At 33.4% G+C, this 16,987-nt stretch overlaps 2 protein-coding genes and 2 pseudogenes across 2 annotated transcripts; 2 read left to right on the top strand and 2 right to left on the bottom strand.

Annotated features, from left to right (window-relative positions):
- The first annotated feature begins 1,989 nt into the window (after positions 1 to 1,989).
- On the top strand, positions 1,990 to 2,407 carry LOC11408590 (histone H3.2-like; annotated as a pseudogene).
- An 894-nt stretch (positions 2,408 to 3,301) lies between these two features.
- On the bottom strand, positions 3,302 to 6,018 carry LOC11409909 (protein PIN-LIKES 7-like; annotated as a pseudogene).
- Positions 6,019 to 7,185: 1,167 nt separating this feature from the next.
- LOC11410940 (serine/threonine-protein kinase/endoribonuclease IRE1a) lies at positions 7,186 to 13,870 on the top strand. The gene is made up of 6 exons (XM_003612342.4): positions 7,186 to 7,741; positions 8,567 to 10,032; positions 10,780 to 10,952; positions 11,480 to 11,726; positions 12,779 to 13,082; positions 13,393 to 13,870. The coding sequence occupies exons 1-6, from the start codon at positions 7,361 to 7,363 to the stop codon at positions 13,534 to 13,536; spliced, it is 2,715 nt and encodes a 904-aa protein (XP_003612390.1). The 5' UTR covers positions 7,186 to 7,360; the 3' UTR covers positions 13,537 to 13,870.
- Positions 13,871 to 14,423: 553 nt separating this feature from the next.
- LOC11409908 (increased DNA methylation 1) lies at positions 14,424 to 15,710 on the bottom strand. Its single transcript, XM_003612341.1, has one exon. The coding sequence runs from the start codon at positions 15,708 to 15,710 to the stop codon at positions 14,424 to 14,426; it is 1,287 nt and encodes a 428-aa protein (XP_003612389.1).
- Positions 15,711 to 16,987: the final 1,277 nt, after the last annotated feature.

The following is a 16,987-nucleotide window of genomic DNA, read 5'->3' as shown; positions in this document are numbered from 1 at the left end:
TGTAAGTTCATTTCTTGTTAAACAGTTCATTTCTTGTAAATCAAACACTGCTTCTTGTTAAACAGTTTCATTTCCTATCCCTAGACTGGAATGTAGTTTCTAATGACATATTAGTTTAGGTGATAGTTATTTCTAATATAGATTTAGTGAGCTGAAAAAGATATAGAAGATATTCTTTTTTGTAAGATCATGGGAGTCACCAAACAATTACATTACAAACCCAATAGTTCTCATTTGTAGACAAATTTCTTAATAATTGAGTCACATAGATCATTGAAACATGAGATTATCTAAGCATCACCTACCACTATAAAAACAACTTGAAATGAACCCTTAAACAACCTTAATTAGAATACAAATAGATAACAAAATTGATCTAGGAGGGTTTCTATAGTATTTTTATTTTAACCCAATTTTAATAACTTTTGTTTTATTTTTTATTTTGGATTTTCGGCCCATCAGGGTTTTGTTATTTCCCTAGTATTTATTAAACTTAACTGTTGTAGCCTCTTAACTTTTATTCTCATTCAATCATTCCGGAACCCTATTTTCACAAGTTTGTTGCTTGTAAACTTGTTTCTTTTCAATATAGATTTAACATTTGCTAAACTTTGCTTTCATTTGCGTCAATTAATTGGTATCAGAGCAGGTTTTCCTGTTCTTTTTCTAACGTGATCAGCCATGGGAGATCAACCGGTGACAAAAGGATAGCTTGATGGTACATTCATGGCTTTTACCACAACTATCAATGCTTTGACTGCACTGGTGGCAATTTAACAACTCATTTGAGTAACCACGCCAACAACAACAACAGAAGCAATCAGAACAAGGGAGGTGGACCAATTAGGGTTCCACGTGGTAGAAACAATCGAATTATTGACTATTCGAGTTTTTCGAAGTGGAGAAGACTAATGTGGAAAATTTTGAATACATTGATAAAATTGAGGCTGCAGTGAAAAATCAGAAATAGAGAATATATTTTCTGTGAGCAGTTCAGAAGGTTAAAACTACTTGGAGGAATTGCTAAAACACAGATATGAAGAGCAAAAAGTTGAAGAGAAAAATGCCTTGGGCAAAGGGAAGCGAAACTGCACAACATTACTAGGGGAAATTTTGCTCATCTAGAAGGTGTAGGCTCCGACAGCGAGGATGATGACTATGAAGTGGATCTTATTGATGATGATTCAAATTCAATAGGAATATTACTGGTAGAAGACCTTCCAAAAAGAAAGCTCATAACACAGATCCACCGCCTTTAATAGAATGTGATGGAAGATCACTAAAAGTGCTTGGTTATACTCAAAGTCAGACAGCTTCTTTCCTTCAGATATTATGTCATCTCAGTAAGTAAGCATTGGTTGTTAATCATTCATCTTTCTCACCTATACAAATAAATTCAAAGTAAAGTGTTCAGATTAAGCAGCAAACATATGAAGTGTGTATAGTATAGTTCAGTTGCAGCACAAGTAAATTAAAAGCAAAGATGGGTTTTGTACAACTTTTGGAAGTGGCTACTATGCCAGTTATTCAAGTCTTGCTTGTTAGTGCATTGGGAGCTTTTATGGCTACTCAGTATTTCAACAATCTTCTTTCACCAGATTTTAGGAAATCCTTGAACAAGGTATGTGATTCAAGATAAATTAAATATATTAATCAATTTAAATATAATAACACTTATAGTATTATATATGTACATAACACAATTTCAATGTCAAGAGCAAATATTTAACAGGATTGTTAAAATACTGTTTTGTTTTATGGTTTACCTGTTTTGCAGGTTGTATTCTTTATATTCACTCCTTCACTTATATTTTCAAGTTTTGCCAAAAGTGTTTCACTTCAAGCTATGATAACATGGTACATATGGCTTTTATGTTTTTGACTCTCAGAGTTTAACTCTGATTTTGCTATATTATATCACACAAAATCCCAATTCTCTCACAAATCAAAATCAACAAAACCATAATCCCTCTCTCTCATTTCAATCCAATCACCGTGGCATGTACCAAACAAACGGCTCGCAAATCCACCGGCGGTAAAGCACCATGAAAGAAGCTGGCCACAAAAGCTGCTCGGAAATCAGCTCCGGCAACGGGAGGAGTGAAGAAGCCACACCGTTTCCGTCCTGGAACCGTTGCGCTTCGTGAGATCCGTAAGAGTACCAAAAGAGCATTGAGCTTCTTAAGGAAGCTTCCGTTTCAGAGACTGATCTGAGGGAAACGCGAAGGATTTCAAGACTGATCTGAGGTTCTAGAGTAGTGATGTTTCTGCTCTTCAAGAAGCTGCTAAAGACTATCTTGTTGGTTTGTTTGAAGATACTAACCTTTGTGCTATTCATGCTAAGAGAGTTACTATTATGCCTGAGGACATCCAACTCGCTTAAAGAATCAGAGGCCAGAGGGCTTAGATTTCTGATTCAGATGTGTTTTCTATTCTATTTAAATGGTTAACTTTTTAGAGTGTTGAGTTGGATTATTTATGAATGAACAAGGAACCTTTGAATGAGCTAGGAACATTTGAATGATTCCTTCATAGATTTAGTAACTTTGCTACTTCATGAATTTCCTACTTTTAGATTAGAGTGTTTGGTTGCTCCATACTCTTACTGAACATAACTCTTATGTGGATCCTTTGGATCATGAATTTCATGCTAATACCCAACTAGGTGGTAGCTAAATGGCTTTTACTAGGGGTTAGCTACGAATTCGCTACTGTTATTTTCGTAGCAAATCACTGATTTTCTTGTAGTTTTCCTTATTAACGGCCATGTAACTCCATGCACTGCAACAACTAAAAGGATTTGAATCCTTTTCTTCCTTGCTCTTTTATGGAGCTTTGTTTGTTTAACTTTTCTTTGGCTCATGAAGATTCAAATTCAGAGTCTCACTTGTAAAATTCTAAGTGAGGAGTTCTATATGAACACATCCAACCATTTGGAAATTTTATAAAGAACACTTATATTCTAAGACAACTATAAAAAACTACAATAAATTTCAAAAATTTTATCCTAGATTCTACATATATACAAACAGACGGGAAAGGATTTATTTTATCCAAGAGGGGTATTTATATCAATTAATAAACATTCATAATATACAAATTATTTGTTTCCGGTGCATGACTAATAGACTACTACATGAAAAACACACTTTACATTTTTCAATAAATAATACACTTTTTCCTATAGAAGGGGGCAAAATTTAACATTGGTATAAATAAGATGAAGGAAATTTGGAGGGACATGAAAACCAATCTGTCAGACTCTTAATTTTGTTTTCTGGCATTGTTAGTTGAATGCAGTTTAATAAGATAATAGCCACGAGAGAAATGTCGACCAAGCAGTGAGAGCTATGGCTGCAGCACTATATGTCCGTAAGAGAATTACTGAACACTCTTCATTTCCTACATCAAACAGCTGAGCGATAGTACCTGCATAATATATATCATTAAATTTTAGTTACGATAAACAATAATATCAGTATAAAAATTCTTACACTGTCAGTAAATCATGAAAAGTTAAATGAGCGTGTATAAAAGTAGTTATGATCAAAGTCAGCCGTTTTTAAAGATCTGACTGTTATGATTGATTAACGGTGTAATAACAATCTTTATAGTGAAGGTGGAGTATGAATTAAATCCTATGATATAATATATCCATGACTAATGAAATAAAAAGTAATGTACTTCAGTTAAAACTACATACATGCATGGAATCTAATCACTTACTAATATTCATTGCTGGTGGCATTGCATACTGCATCACCAGAGTGTACTGAAACAAAGGATCCACTGGGAGAATGCCGAAGTTCGCTGCGGCTTTCACAATAAACAATCCAATAACAGGTAGTACAAAAAGCCGAGTTATAATGATGCTGATCAGTGTCAATGGTTTTACACTTGATGATTTCAAGCCTGCAGTGAGTTTACCACCAAGCAAAAGGGTGATGCAGGGAATTGTTCCATTCCTGAAAAGAGTTAAGTTTAAACAAATAATTGTTTTGGTTAGAAAAAAAGTAGACACTTTAAGGACTATTTGGTTTTTATGATTGAAGGCACATACCCTAGTAATTCAAGAGTGTCTTGGATAACACTGAATGGAGCATTGTCACCAATTATTAGGTTCCTTAACCATGCAACCGCGCCGAAGAGGAAACCGAAAAACTGCTCAAGGAAGATGGACGAAGATGTGTTGAAACAAATGTAATATGTAACAGAGTATAAGAAAAGTAGTAAGAAAAATGAAACTAACTGTTGCAATTGCTGGTGGTGACATTAGTTCTGCTAGAAGATGACTTAAAACTTCTATCATTCTTTTGAAAAACAATTATTTTTCCTTCTTCAATACAATTGACTGATCTTGTTCATCAATCTGAAAATTCAGATCAATATTCATTTCATAATAATCTAATGTTAGTTGAAGCCATTTCAAAAATTTCACCATCGGAAATAAGAGTTAAAGGAGTTGAAGGACATAAATTCAAATTCATATAAATGAGAAAATACTAAGATAACAACTAATATACAAACATTTTTTTATCGAAAAAAAAGTATAGACACAATCTAGATCAAGAGGTCTTACAATTTGACTTTCAGAGTCTTCAATATAACTCGATGGTGACACTTCAATCGCTGTGTTTTCATCGTCTTTTCCCTTTAGAAGGGGAGTATCTGCATATTCTACACGATCTTTGTTTGGTGCCTTTAGGATCTCAGCAGCCTCAAGTGCCTTAAATTTCAATGATCTGCTTCTTATAGTTTGAAAAGTATAGGTCCATATGAAGATACCACCAAGCTAGGATTGAAGCAAAATGTTTAAAAGTGAGGATTTAATTCATATAGACCGTCAGTGTAAAGAATTTTTACTTTGTCAATCAATTATGACTGTAATACCATTAAAAACGTTTGACTTTAAGCATAACCAACTTTAAAGTAACATATATGATTGACATTGATTTGTTAACATTGTAAAACTAGTTTTACACCGATGATGTACCAAATTTAAACTCTAAATATGAATAGGATGATGATGCCTTACTGCCATGGAGAAAGATGCATACGAGAGTGCATTACTGTGGCAAACATCGCGTGCCCCAAACGGACCTCCTTTCTCATTACATATTGCAGGGATGATTACAATAGGTAGGTTACCCATGTTTCCTGATTAATCAAAGAATAATTCATGAAATCAGATAATTTCAGATAAAGTTTTTCATAATATAGCATCAAACTTTGAATTGATGGTATGATATATACCTGATGAGCATGAAGCAATAATAAGACCTTCTACTTTCAAATTAGGCCTTAGTAATTTAACTAATATCCATCCTAAAATCCCTCCAATTAAGAAGGTGAGTCCAACATTAAATTATGATCTATTAGATTATTATTATTGACAAAGACAGCAAAATCAGAGTTATTTTCTGAGAATAGTGGAAAATGAAAAGTGACATGTACCATGATATCATATCTTGAAGTGAAACACTCTTTGCTAAACTTGCAAACACAAGTGAAGGAGTGAATACAATGAACACAACCTACAAAACAAGAAAATTAAAAACCAAAACAAAAAGTCAATACTTTTCAATTCAAATCGAATTTAAATTCCACACAGTAAACGTGTGACACATTTATTATTGATATTGGCCGTTAAATCTCAAATCAATGGCCGACCATCAGCATCATGCTACAGAATTAGTCCTGATAAATATTTATTCTTCACATTGAACATGTGTTATCTACATATATAAGTGTTACCTTATATTTAAATTGATTAATATATTTAATCTAACTTGAATCCCTTACCTTGTTCAAGGATTTCCTAAAATCTGGTGAAAGAAGATTGTTGAAATACTGAGTAGCCATGAAAGCTCCCAATGCACTAATAAGTAGGACTTGAATAACTGGCATGGAAGCCACTTCCAAAAGTTGTATAAAACCCATCTTTGATTTTGATTTTCTTCTTATGCTTCAAATGAACTCTAAAAATTCAATTTATTTCTGCAATATGAGAGAGATGAATCATTAGCAACCAAGATTATCCCCATACACGTTTCCTTAAATTTGGTAGCAATGTGACATCGTAACACATGTGTATGATCCTCTCCAAAAAAAGTATACAAGTGAATATTTTATATTGATAATTGATTTATCATTTTAAAAATAAACCCAAAGTCACGTAAAAGCTAGTACTATTTAATTCAAGGAAAATCCTAACCAACAACCGTCTCCGAGACATTTTTAAATATATTAAATGATAAGTTTTTTTATGAAAATATATGTATTCAATGAATTAGAAATTAAAATGTTTGATTTTTTAAAAATAATTACTTATATTAAAATGTTTAAAAAGTGTTTTGGGAGTACTCTTAACAATACTATTTACTTGATAGTATTTTTTTAGTTTGTTAAAAATAGTTTACGTGTCGTATATTTTGTCTATTAACTTATCATTACTATGCCAAACATTTTTTAATATGTCTTGAATAAGGGATGAGAGAAATGTAATTTTAACATAAGATGATAGGAGAATGTAATTCAAGCATTTTTCATTGAAGAAGAATATAATTTACTCTATGTATTTTGTTAAAGACATTAAACGATTTTGTTCTATGTAAATTTTATTTGTGAGAGATCCCAATGTTGTGTTCATGTGTCTAGGTTTTGTTTACTTATTAATATTTGTAGAGATATTCTGAAGAGTGATGTAAAATTTTCAATTCAATTATTTGGGGTTAAATATTTGAGTTTGGGTATGCTCCATTTAGGGTAAGTTTCGTTTACTCCATTTAGGGTTTGGATGCAAGATATGTGGCAAAAAAATATTTGAGTTTATCATTTCTTTTAGAGAGGGTTATATTGTGACTTTTTTTTGTCATAGATGTAATTTTAATCCCTCTGTCTTGACATAAATGCAATTATGTTCCCGTCAATTTTCAGTTGGGCAAATTTGGTCTCCATATTAGAAATTTTGGTTCATGATTTTTACCATTTAATTTATATTGTGAGGTGTGCGTTTGTAGGGATATTATATAATTTATGTAGGGGTCGAACACCCTATTTCTCTACATTTAATTGTCTGAATTAGGATATTTTTATTTTTTAAGAAAATATGCTAGGATAATTTATTCAGGGCAAACACTATGTTATTACAAAATAATTTTATGATTTTGTTACGAGTCAACGAAGATGCGTTTGACGGAAACAGGAATTGGTGATTTTCCTTAAGGATTAAACAAAAACATAACATCGCATAATCAACGTTGCAAGATCACATGAAACACCAAAATCTTAAAAACTGAAAAACCAAAACCCATGAATTATGTCTTGATTCCATTTTCCACCAAACCAAACAAAACATAAAATGAATCATTCAGTTTCAATCTTCTTCTTCATCTCAATCTTCATCTTCAGCTGCATCGTTGCAGATGTATCCATCTCCACCACCCAATCCCAACAACTCTCTCTTCTCCACAACGGTTTCTCTCCCTCTCCTCCATCTCTTCCACCGTCATCGTCGCCGTTGGTTTCGAATTCATTGGACAGAAAACCTGTTACGGCACTTGTGGCTGGTTTAGATGGAACTATTTATCTGGTTGAAAGTGCTTCTGGGAGGGTAATTTGGTCTTTTTCATCTGGTTCACCGATCTATCATTCTTCTGCTAATACTCCTCCGTCTTCTGGTCTTATTGAATGTGGTGATGACTGGGAATTAATCTTTCATGATCCCCACTTTGGTAAAACGGTACTATCATTTTAACAGTATGTTTTTTTTTTTTTTTTTACTTTTACTTTGGGTTTTCCAATTTGGTTCTTCGATGACAAAAATTGATTTTTATTGAATTGTTTAGCTAAATTGATTTTAGTTAAAATTTAGTTGGATGTGAAGTGGTTTATGTCTGGATACATTTAGGTCAAAGTTAGTTAGAATGATAAGTTGTATACATTCTCATCAAAAGAGTTGAACAATAAATTTGAGTGTGAATAGCTACCAATTCTAGCTTCAAGTTAGAATCATTTTTAGTCAACATCACCCAAACATTTCTAAATCTGTTTGGATAACTAGTTTAATTAAGTGCTTATAGTATATATGGTTGTCATATAAGTTATTATGTATAAGCTATTTCTAGAACAAATGACAAAATAAAATCAAACCGTTTTCATATAAGCTGTAGACGGTTCAAATGGTGGGGAGGTTGAGGCTTGAGTAGCTCAACTGGTTTGAGCTAAGGGTTAAAGGAGTTGGAGGTCCTGAGTTCAAACTCAGACAAAGGAGTAAATACTAATCTAAAAAAAATAATAATTAGATAAGTTCAAATAAGCCAATCCAACTTATTAACCTTAAGTTACATTTTAAAGTTGTGTAATCAATTTTGATACTCTGAATCCAAACACACTAAGTGAACACATCAAATTCATAATCATGGTGTTATGTACGCTATCCTTTGTAAGTCACCAATTGCAACAACTGAGTTGAGTGAAGAGTCCTCCAAGATAATTTTGATGTCTGGTATGTTGGTTTTTCTTCAATGTATGGTCAATAAGTTGTGTTTAAACTTGAAACCTGCAGAGACTCAAGGAATCTGTTGCTGATTATGTTGCTGTTACGCCTATTGTGTCAAAAGATGGAGCTGTTATTCTTGGATCCAAAAGGAGCACTGTATTTGAAGTGGATGCTAAAACAGGAAAGCTCCTTAGAAGCTATGGTGCTGCTGATTTTCGTAATGTTTCTACTACTGCAATGTGGAGTGGTGACAAGGACAGTGAGGGTGTTACTAACGACTTACGTGCAAATAATAAGGAGCTTGCTGATCCAGCAAAGCTTAATTTACCAGAGTTTTTGCTCCAGATAGTTAGGACTGATTATTTTTTACAATCTGTGGGTCCTGGTTCAGGAATAGTGTTATGGACTATGTCAGTAGCTGAATTTGAGGCTGTATTATTTTGCCAACATAATGAAAATCCTACCTTGACAGCTTCGCTTGATGCAGAAGGTGAGTATGCTTACGATGTTGACAGTGGCTTGGATTTTGCTATGCCGTATGCGTGTCCTGACAGAAAACTCAGAGAAGTCTATCGCCAACGAAAGAATTTTCTGTTTGAACCTGATAAAATTCAAAGATTATCTGATGTTGATGCTTATCAAGAGAAAGGTATGCTCCCAATGCCCGATTTAAAGCTGATGCTTCCATCACAACCTAAGAGTGATAGATTTCTCCCCGGTCATGGTGGTAATATGATGCTGCCTGTGCCTGTGCCAAATTATATGCAGCCGAAAATCACCTATGATAGTAATGGTAATGCAGTTATGCTCCCTCAGCCTCCTATGGAGATCACTGCACCAAGGGAAGTTGATCTGAGCAGGGTGATTGAATTGTCAATGTCATTATTGGTTGTATTATCTGTGGTCTTTCTTTTGATGTTGTACCAAAATCGGTTAAAAAATAATGTTACATCGAAGGTCCAAATCAGTGACTCAGATTTGAAAAGTTCACCTTCTAAAAAAAAGAGAGTACGTAAGTCAGGAAAAAACAACATCATTGTTGAGGAGAATATACGAATTCATAAGGAAGCAGAAAATGAGGCACGGTTGTACTATAATAATGTTAATGGACGCAGGATCGGTAAACTGTGTGTATTAAATAAAGAAATCGCAAAGGGGAGTAATGGCACCATTGTCCTTGAAGGGATATATGAAGGTCGGACAGTTGCTGTCAAACGTCTTGTTCAGGCTCATCATGATGTAGCTCATAAAGAAATCCAAAACCTCATTGCTTCTGACTTTCATCCAAATATTGTTCGATGGTATGGTGTGGAATATGATCACGATTTTGTTTACCTTGCTCTGGAGCGTTGTGCATGCAACTTGGATGATCTGATTACTTTTTATTCAGATTTGTCAGAAAACTCAGTGTTAAGAGAGGATCAAGCTTTTGATTTTTTTAAGAAGGCCCAGATAGAAGCACAGAGGGATGATATGCAGTGTCTTTGGAAATCAAATGGTTATCCATCTCCACTTTTACTAAAGTTGATGAGGTCAGTAAAACAACTTGATTTTTTATTTATTTTATATTGTAATATATCTCTCAGCCAAGACAGAAGAAATGTTGAGTGAAAGCTACTAGAATATTTCAGACTAGTGAGATACATCATGTATGTATGAGTGTTATAGTCCCATCAGTGAAAGGTGTAGTAACTAGCAGCAACTAACCAGTTCAACACACCCTTAATATTTTGACATTAGAAATAAAAGCAAAGGTTTTATATGATTATTCAGTTATGGCTTAAGAAATGTACACCGTACTCTGTTAAGGTTGATGTGTAGGAGCATTGCTGCAATTACGGAGAGACAATTTTTATGAATAACAAGGATGGGTGATAAACAGGGATACTAGATCTAACTTCTAAGTTAGCAGTTTCAATGAAGAGATTATGAGATAACTGACTAGAATAATTTAGGCATTACCTTATAGTTGGAGCATCCACGAGGATGAGAAAGATACATGGACAACATAATGGAGGTAAAAGAGATACGATAGCAAAAGATCGAAGGAGGGTAAACATTGAACCAGATTGAATTGTTAGGAGGAATACACAAAGGGTCCTGTTTTGTTTCCATTTACAGCACCTAATATTTAAGCTAAGTATCGGAGGTTGATAGTTGTCTTCATTTAGTGATAGAACATGAGTCTACACTAACTCCGTGTTTAAATTACACCTATTTTTATTTTATTTTATTTTTGTTGACATCATGTTGACTTTTGCTTTTATATTGCATCACAGGGATGTGGTTTCTGGGCTTGTTCATTTGCATGAACTAGGAATAATACACCGGGATTTGAAACCCCAAAATGTTTTGTTAATCAAGGAAAGGTCATTATGTGCCAAACTTTCTGATATGGGGATTAGTAAACGACTTCTTGAAGACATGTCTTCTTTAGGCCACAGTTCTACTGGTGAGTACAAAAGTTTGTGTTTTTTTAGCACTCACTATTACTAATTAGCAATGTTATTAAACTCAGGACCAGTCGTTGACTTAGTTACTTGTTTTGTTGGTCACTAGTTGAACTGATGAGTCTCTAGTTGAACTACGTGAATCAGTATATATTAAATACTAAAGGGTTATGCTAACAAGTGCCCTAAGGGCACTTGCTAAGGATTCAAAATTAGAAATGATTGATGAAATTTAGGTAGAAAAAGTTCTTTTTGTTGTTTCAATGTGTTAAATGCACAATTTCCCTAAAGGCACTTGTTAGCATTTCCCAATATTAAATATAAATCATTTATATAAGAAATTTTTTAGTATTTATATTCCGCGTACATGGTTAAAAGCTCTCCAACCATATATTCCATATACTTTTCTAAACACTAAATATGCTAATTCAAACATGTAGTTATTTCCTTAGTCTAATCCTCCGTGTTAATCTACGTAACTAGATCATTATTCTTACTCTTACAATAATGTTTAATGACTTATTTGCAGGCTGTGGCAGTTCGGGTTGGCAAGCGCCAGAGCAGCTTCTTCAAGGACGCCAAACACGGGCTGTAGATTTGTTTAGTTTAGGCTGTGTCCTCTTTTTCTGTATGACAGCAGGAAGACATCCATTTGGAGAGCGTCTTGAGCGTGATGTCAACATTGTTAAAAATAAGAAAGATCTTTTCTTAGTAGAGTTCCTTCCTGAAGCTGAGGATCTTATTTCTTGTTTATTAAACCCTGACCCTAATCTAAGGTATGTCATTCTCATACAATGTGATTTTTAGGAGATTGGAATTATATTTTCTCATACTTCCATTCATAGTTTCATTTTGACATGACTTAATTGATATGTAGCATAAATGATGGATTCATATGTGAAATGTCATTTAGTTTGTTAGTTACCATCTATGAATATCCTGTCAATTGAGATCATTCCTCTACTGATTGATATTCTGCATTTTTAGGGTGTGTTTGGATAGAGGGTTTGGCTTTCATTTTTAAGTTACGGACACTATGAAATGTTTTTAAAAAAGTTAACATATTAACATAATAAACGATCATATAATACTTCAATCACACTTGATTTATTTTAGAAAAACATGTTATATAGTCCTTAATTTAAAAAAGAAAACTAAACTCTCCCCTCCTAAACCCTCAATCCAAACACACCCTTATTGTTTTAGAAATTTGGTCATCTGCTGATATCTGTCATAGACTTATTAAATAAATAAATTAATAAATATGACAGGATGGTTCGGCCCTGTTAGATATATAGGCACTCATCCTGAATTGCAAAAAGCAGTTATTCGGCTTGTTTTGGACCAAATGCGACCTTGTTAGTTTTACTGGTAGATATTTACAGCGACCTTCCATGGGAGTTACTGAAAACCTTGATTTAATGCTACACGGATACAACTATCTGTGTTGAACCCGGTAGCATTTAAGACTCTGCAAGATAAGTATTCATGTGAGGATATTCATTTTGGTGCTTTTGAGCCATGGATGAATCCTAAAAGGGTGGAAGGACATTGCAAGATAATAGTTCATTTGTCTTTCACATGCATGGAACTGATGGAAGGATAGGGTGGGAGCAAAATAAGTTATATTCCCAGGAAATTGGCAAATGGATTATGTTGCATGTAATTGTCAAATTGACAAATAGGAGATTTTACTGCTTAAACTATTACAAATGGGTTGTATGATAGCTCATACTAATTAGAGGAACTGGAAGTATATAGATTTGTGTTTGTTTTGTGGTTAGAAGGTAACACTTTCACTAAAGAATTTTTTTCATTTAATTGTCAGGCCAAAGGCGATTGAAGTATTGCATCATCCTCTATTTTGGAGTTCTGAGATGAGACTTTCATTTCTTCGCGACGTTAGTGACAGAGTGGAACTTGAAGATAGAGAGACTAATTCTGTTCTTTTGAATGTATTAGAGAGCACTGCTCCACTGGCTTTAGGTGTAAAATGGGACGAAAAGATGGAACCAGCTTTCATTGCCAACATTGGTCGTTACAGGCGATATAAATTTGACAGCGTCCGAGACTTGTTGAGGGTCATGAGAAACAAGCTAAATCATTTTAGGGAATTGCCTCCAGAAATTCAGGTTTCTTCTTGGACTAGCATTTTTGCATTTTTGTTTTCCTTTTTTATCTGGTCGAAGGTTAGGCTTGTCTAAATAAGTTGAAATCCAGGTTTCTTCTTGGACCAACACTTGAGTAATGATCTTATCTTGCAATGTTCAAATATTTTCTATTTTTCAAAACAACAATCATAAGAATTTCCTGAAGATGATCCTTATTTGATTTGCTGGTGATAACTTTTCATATGAGAGCTCAAAATGCATCTTTATTATCATGTATCCAAGAACATATAGACATGCGTGACTTATAATTTCATTCATGCTGGTTTATCAGGAATTGATAGGACCTGTTCCGGAAGGATTCAATGACTACTTTGCAAGTCGATTTCCTAGGCTCTTGATTGAAGTGTACAAAGTTATCTGCAACTATTGCAAGGATGATGAATGTTTTCAAAGATATTTTAGAGACGTTGATTAATGCATTAGCCTTGATCATATAGATGGCTTGATAATTTATCAAATGGCAAAGAACGGTTGTTGGCATGCACCAGATTATGTTTTCATTCATAACCTCAACCAGTTGCCATTTGCCACTGATTAGTCTAACCCAAAGTTATGATGGAATGCCATCTGTTTAATCCGGTGTTTAGAGGATTCAACTACATGTATATTATTAGTACATAATACATTAGTAGGGATTGTAATCCTCTTGGTGATAAAGGAGCTGTAAAGTTAAATGTATTCAAATTTCATATATATCATATACCAAATTACAAAAGTTATGTAATATCAGTTGCTATTTTACAGGTGGAGATCGAATGCAACAATTTGTTCGTTACCTTGTTTTTAACAAAATAAGAGATGATAACGTCATAAATAGTTCTGCTTGTCAGGTTTTCTTAAGTGACAGATTAAATGAAACCAAACCATCTTGATGGATATCGTGAAACGGATAGGGAGTATAAATCTTGATTACGAGAGACTATAAATCTTGATTAATATAGCTTATACTTGCTGTGTACTGAATCTGGAAATTTGGAAATAATTTATGAACTTACCATATCAACAAAACATAATTTCTCTGCTCTATAACTAACTAAATTGTCAGAGAACTATAACTTTGAGAACTAAATTAGTGATCTAACTCATTCAAATTACTTAACACTATTTATAATTCAACTTCTACATACAAGTATTGATTATAACAGCAAACATGAATGATTTATCTATTTGAAAAATGAAATCAAACTAAAATGTACTTGCAAAGTATATCATTAAAAATCCTTCAAAAAAAAGAGTACATCATTGAAAACATTAAAAAAAAAACATTAAAAACAAATCTAGGACTGTAATATAACTCCAACATCAAGCAATGCAAGACCATATAGGTGTTTTCAGTGCTTTGAGACACATGGTACTATTCTGAAATTCTAAAAAAGTATGATCAATAAACTGACACTTATCTTTACTGGCCATCCTGGCAAAACCAAATGATTTTGTCCAAATGTTCATAGCATCCTCTGAGGAATGCAGAAGTAATTTCTCAACTCCTAAGCGAGTTAACTGTTTCTCAATCTCATCCATCAACAAATGACAGATTCCTTGTCGTCGATATTGTTCCTTGGTGGCCACGAAAACTACCTCTGCAACCTTTTGACCATAAATCCTTACAGTTGCCACTGAAATCACTTCACCCATTTTCTCCAAAATTACATTATAGAAACCACAAAAGTTTAAGCGATTGTGTTCTGATTCTCTGCTAAAAACAACATCTTTAATCAACTCTCTTCCTGATAAAGCATCAAAAGTTGGATTAAAACCCTCATACAATACACCAAGAGCCATATTCAACTTACTCTCCTTTTGATTAAACTCCTTGTCATCAACACTACTCACATTCTTCACCAATGTCCATGTTAAATTATCTGCAACCTTAATTGGTTTTCCTAACAACTTCTTTAGACATAAGAACATGTTCCCACAAACCACACTGCAAAACCAATTCTCCATGTGATTAAATTCAATTCCTACAGCCTTTACGCATCCAAAGTGATATTTTTGCTCACATTGAACACAAACAAGAATATTGTTATCCTTGTGATCTTTACATTCTTGTTTGCATTTGGGTCGATAGCATATTTTGCAACAACAAGTTGGACAGAACCATTCACCAATTGGAACTCGATTGAGACCTAAACAACCGAGGTGGAATGCAGAAGGGCATCGATCACATAGTGCTAAGTCACCTCCAAAACCACAAATAGAACAAACATTATCATTCTTTGCTTCAGAATTTTCTTTGACAACACAATGATTCTTCTTTCGATTTTCTTTGACAATGGAATGATTCTTCTTTTGATTTTCGTTGACAACAGAATGATTCCCTTTATGATCACTCGAACTCAGAGCTTCCCTTTGACAATCCAACAACGATCTTCCATCTTCCAACAAGATACTAGTGGATGGTCTATGTCTTGTACAACCAGCATGAGACTCGAACCCGGTGATAGTAAAGGTAACATGACAACAATCACAAACTATAGCATCAGAAAACAAACTTCCTCTTTTGACAACTTTGTTACTGCCCTGACAGAACACATTAGTCCCTGAAACCAAAACTTGATTCTTTATCAACCAAGAAACAATACCCATCGTTTAACACTTTTTCTCTACGAAACGTAACTTTTTTGAGTTTGCAGAAATATATTTTATAAGGAGAAGTATGATTCAAAACTTTTGTTCACTGCTCTCTCTATATATAGGGCTAAACAGAAATCATATTTTTAACTCATATCTATTTTAATAAGGAACAAATCTTCTTGAAACAAAAAATAACGAACAAATCTTTATGAGATTCTAAACATAAATATAAATTTTAATAAATATAAATTATTAATATTATAAAGATATTTTAATGTTAATATTATAAAGATATTATAAAAAACTACTAAACCGCCCCCTAAGTTTTGCAACTGTATCAGTTTTGGCCCCCAAAGTCAATTTTTGATTAAAAAAATAACACGTGGCACCTCACTTAGGGTGCCACGTCAGCGTAGATCAAGTCAAAATTGGCCTTGGGAGCCAAAACTGCCACAGATGCAAAACTTAGGGGGCGATTTTGTAGTTTTTTTCTTAGGGGGTTAAAACTGTTATTAAACCTATAATAATTTAGTATTTTAAGAAAAAAATATTTTTATGTATGTGTGACCACTGACCAAACACTATTCATTTATACTTGTGCCCCATAGAAGAATGTATCAAAGTTATAATGTTAATTGCTTATCACTAAGCTAGCACCTTATGTTGAACATCCAAAAAAAAAGTAGCACCTTAAGCTAGCATCTCATGTGTGAACAAGATAAATTTTCAAACATATATAAATTCACAAAATTGTGAGTCCAAATTCTGCAAAAAATAATATTTTAATAACATAGGTGTAATGACATAAAAGTTTGTATATTATTACAATATCCTCAATTGACAAAAGTGTTATGGTTTGATGATAGTTGGTGAATATTATCAAGAGTATATAAATTGATTCATATGCATAGCTATGAGAATTAAAAAATCTATGTGAATGATTGAATATTCAAAGTTTATAAAACTTAAAAGGAAAAATCTTGCAATTATTTGATGAAATGATTGACAATGATATAATGTATTCGGGTATGATGTTGAACACATTGAAGACATCATTAGGGATGTAGTACAAACCCAAATTTAACTAATCACTGATGGTCGAAATTCAACCCTTGAGTAGCATCAAGTACTGGGTTCAATGGTGAAAGTACACTATTAGAGTGATTGAAGTACTTGACGATAGATACATCCCAAGGGGTAAAAGTACTTGGATCATAAGAAGAAAATGGGTAGGATGAGGTTTTCCTAATAATAGAAATATAACATATTTTCCTGAAATGCATAATTAT

The sequence above is a fragment of the Medicago truncatula genome, chromosome 5 (assembly GCF_003473485.1).
Source record: "Medicago truncatula cultivar Jemalong A17 chromosome 5, MtrunA17r5.0-ANR, whole genome shotgun sequence".
NCBI lineage: Eukaryota > Viridiplantae > Streptophyta > Magnoliopsida > Fabales > Fabaceae > Medicago > Medicago truncatula.
The sequence above is the reverse complement of the archived record's forward strand: the minus strand, read 5'-3'. Positions and strand labels throughout refer to the sequence as shown.

What these genes read in the sequence shown, in the direction of transcription:
- LOC11410940 (XM_003612342.4), top strand. Translation starts at nt 7,361, where the DNA reads ATGAATCATTCAGTTTCAATCTTCTTCTTCATCTCAATCTTCATCTTC. An exon ending in CTTTTACTAAAGTTGATGAG is followed by an intron (nt 10,033 to 10,779) that starts GTCAGTAAAACA and finishes ATTGCATCACAG; the next exon opens with GGATGTGGTTTCTGGGCTTG. An exon ending in TTTAGGCCACAGTTCTACTG is followed by an intron (nt 10,953 to 11,479) that starts GTGAGTACAAAA and finishes ACTTATTTGCAG; the next exon opens with GCTGTGGCAGTTCGGGTTGG.
- LOC11409908 (XM_003612341.1), bottom strand. Translation starts at nt 15,710, where the DNA reads ATGGGTATTGTTTCTTGGTTGATAAAGAATCAAGTTTTGGTTTCAGGG.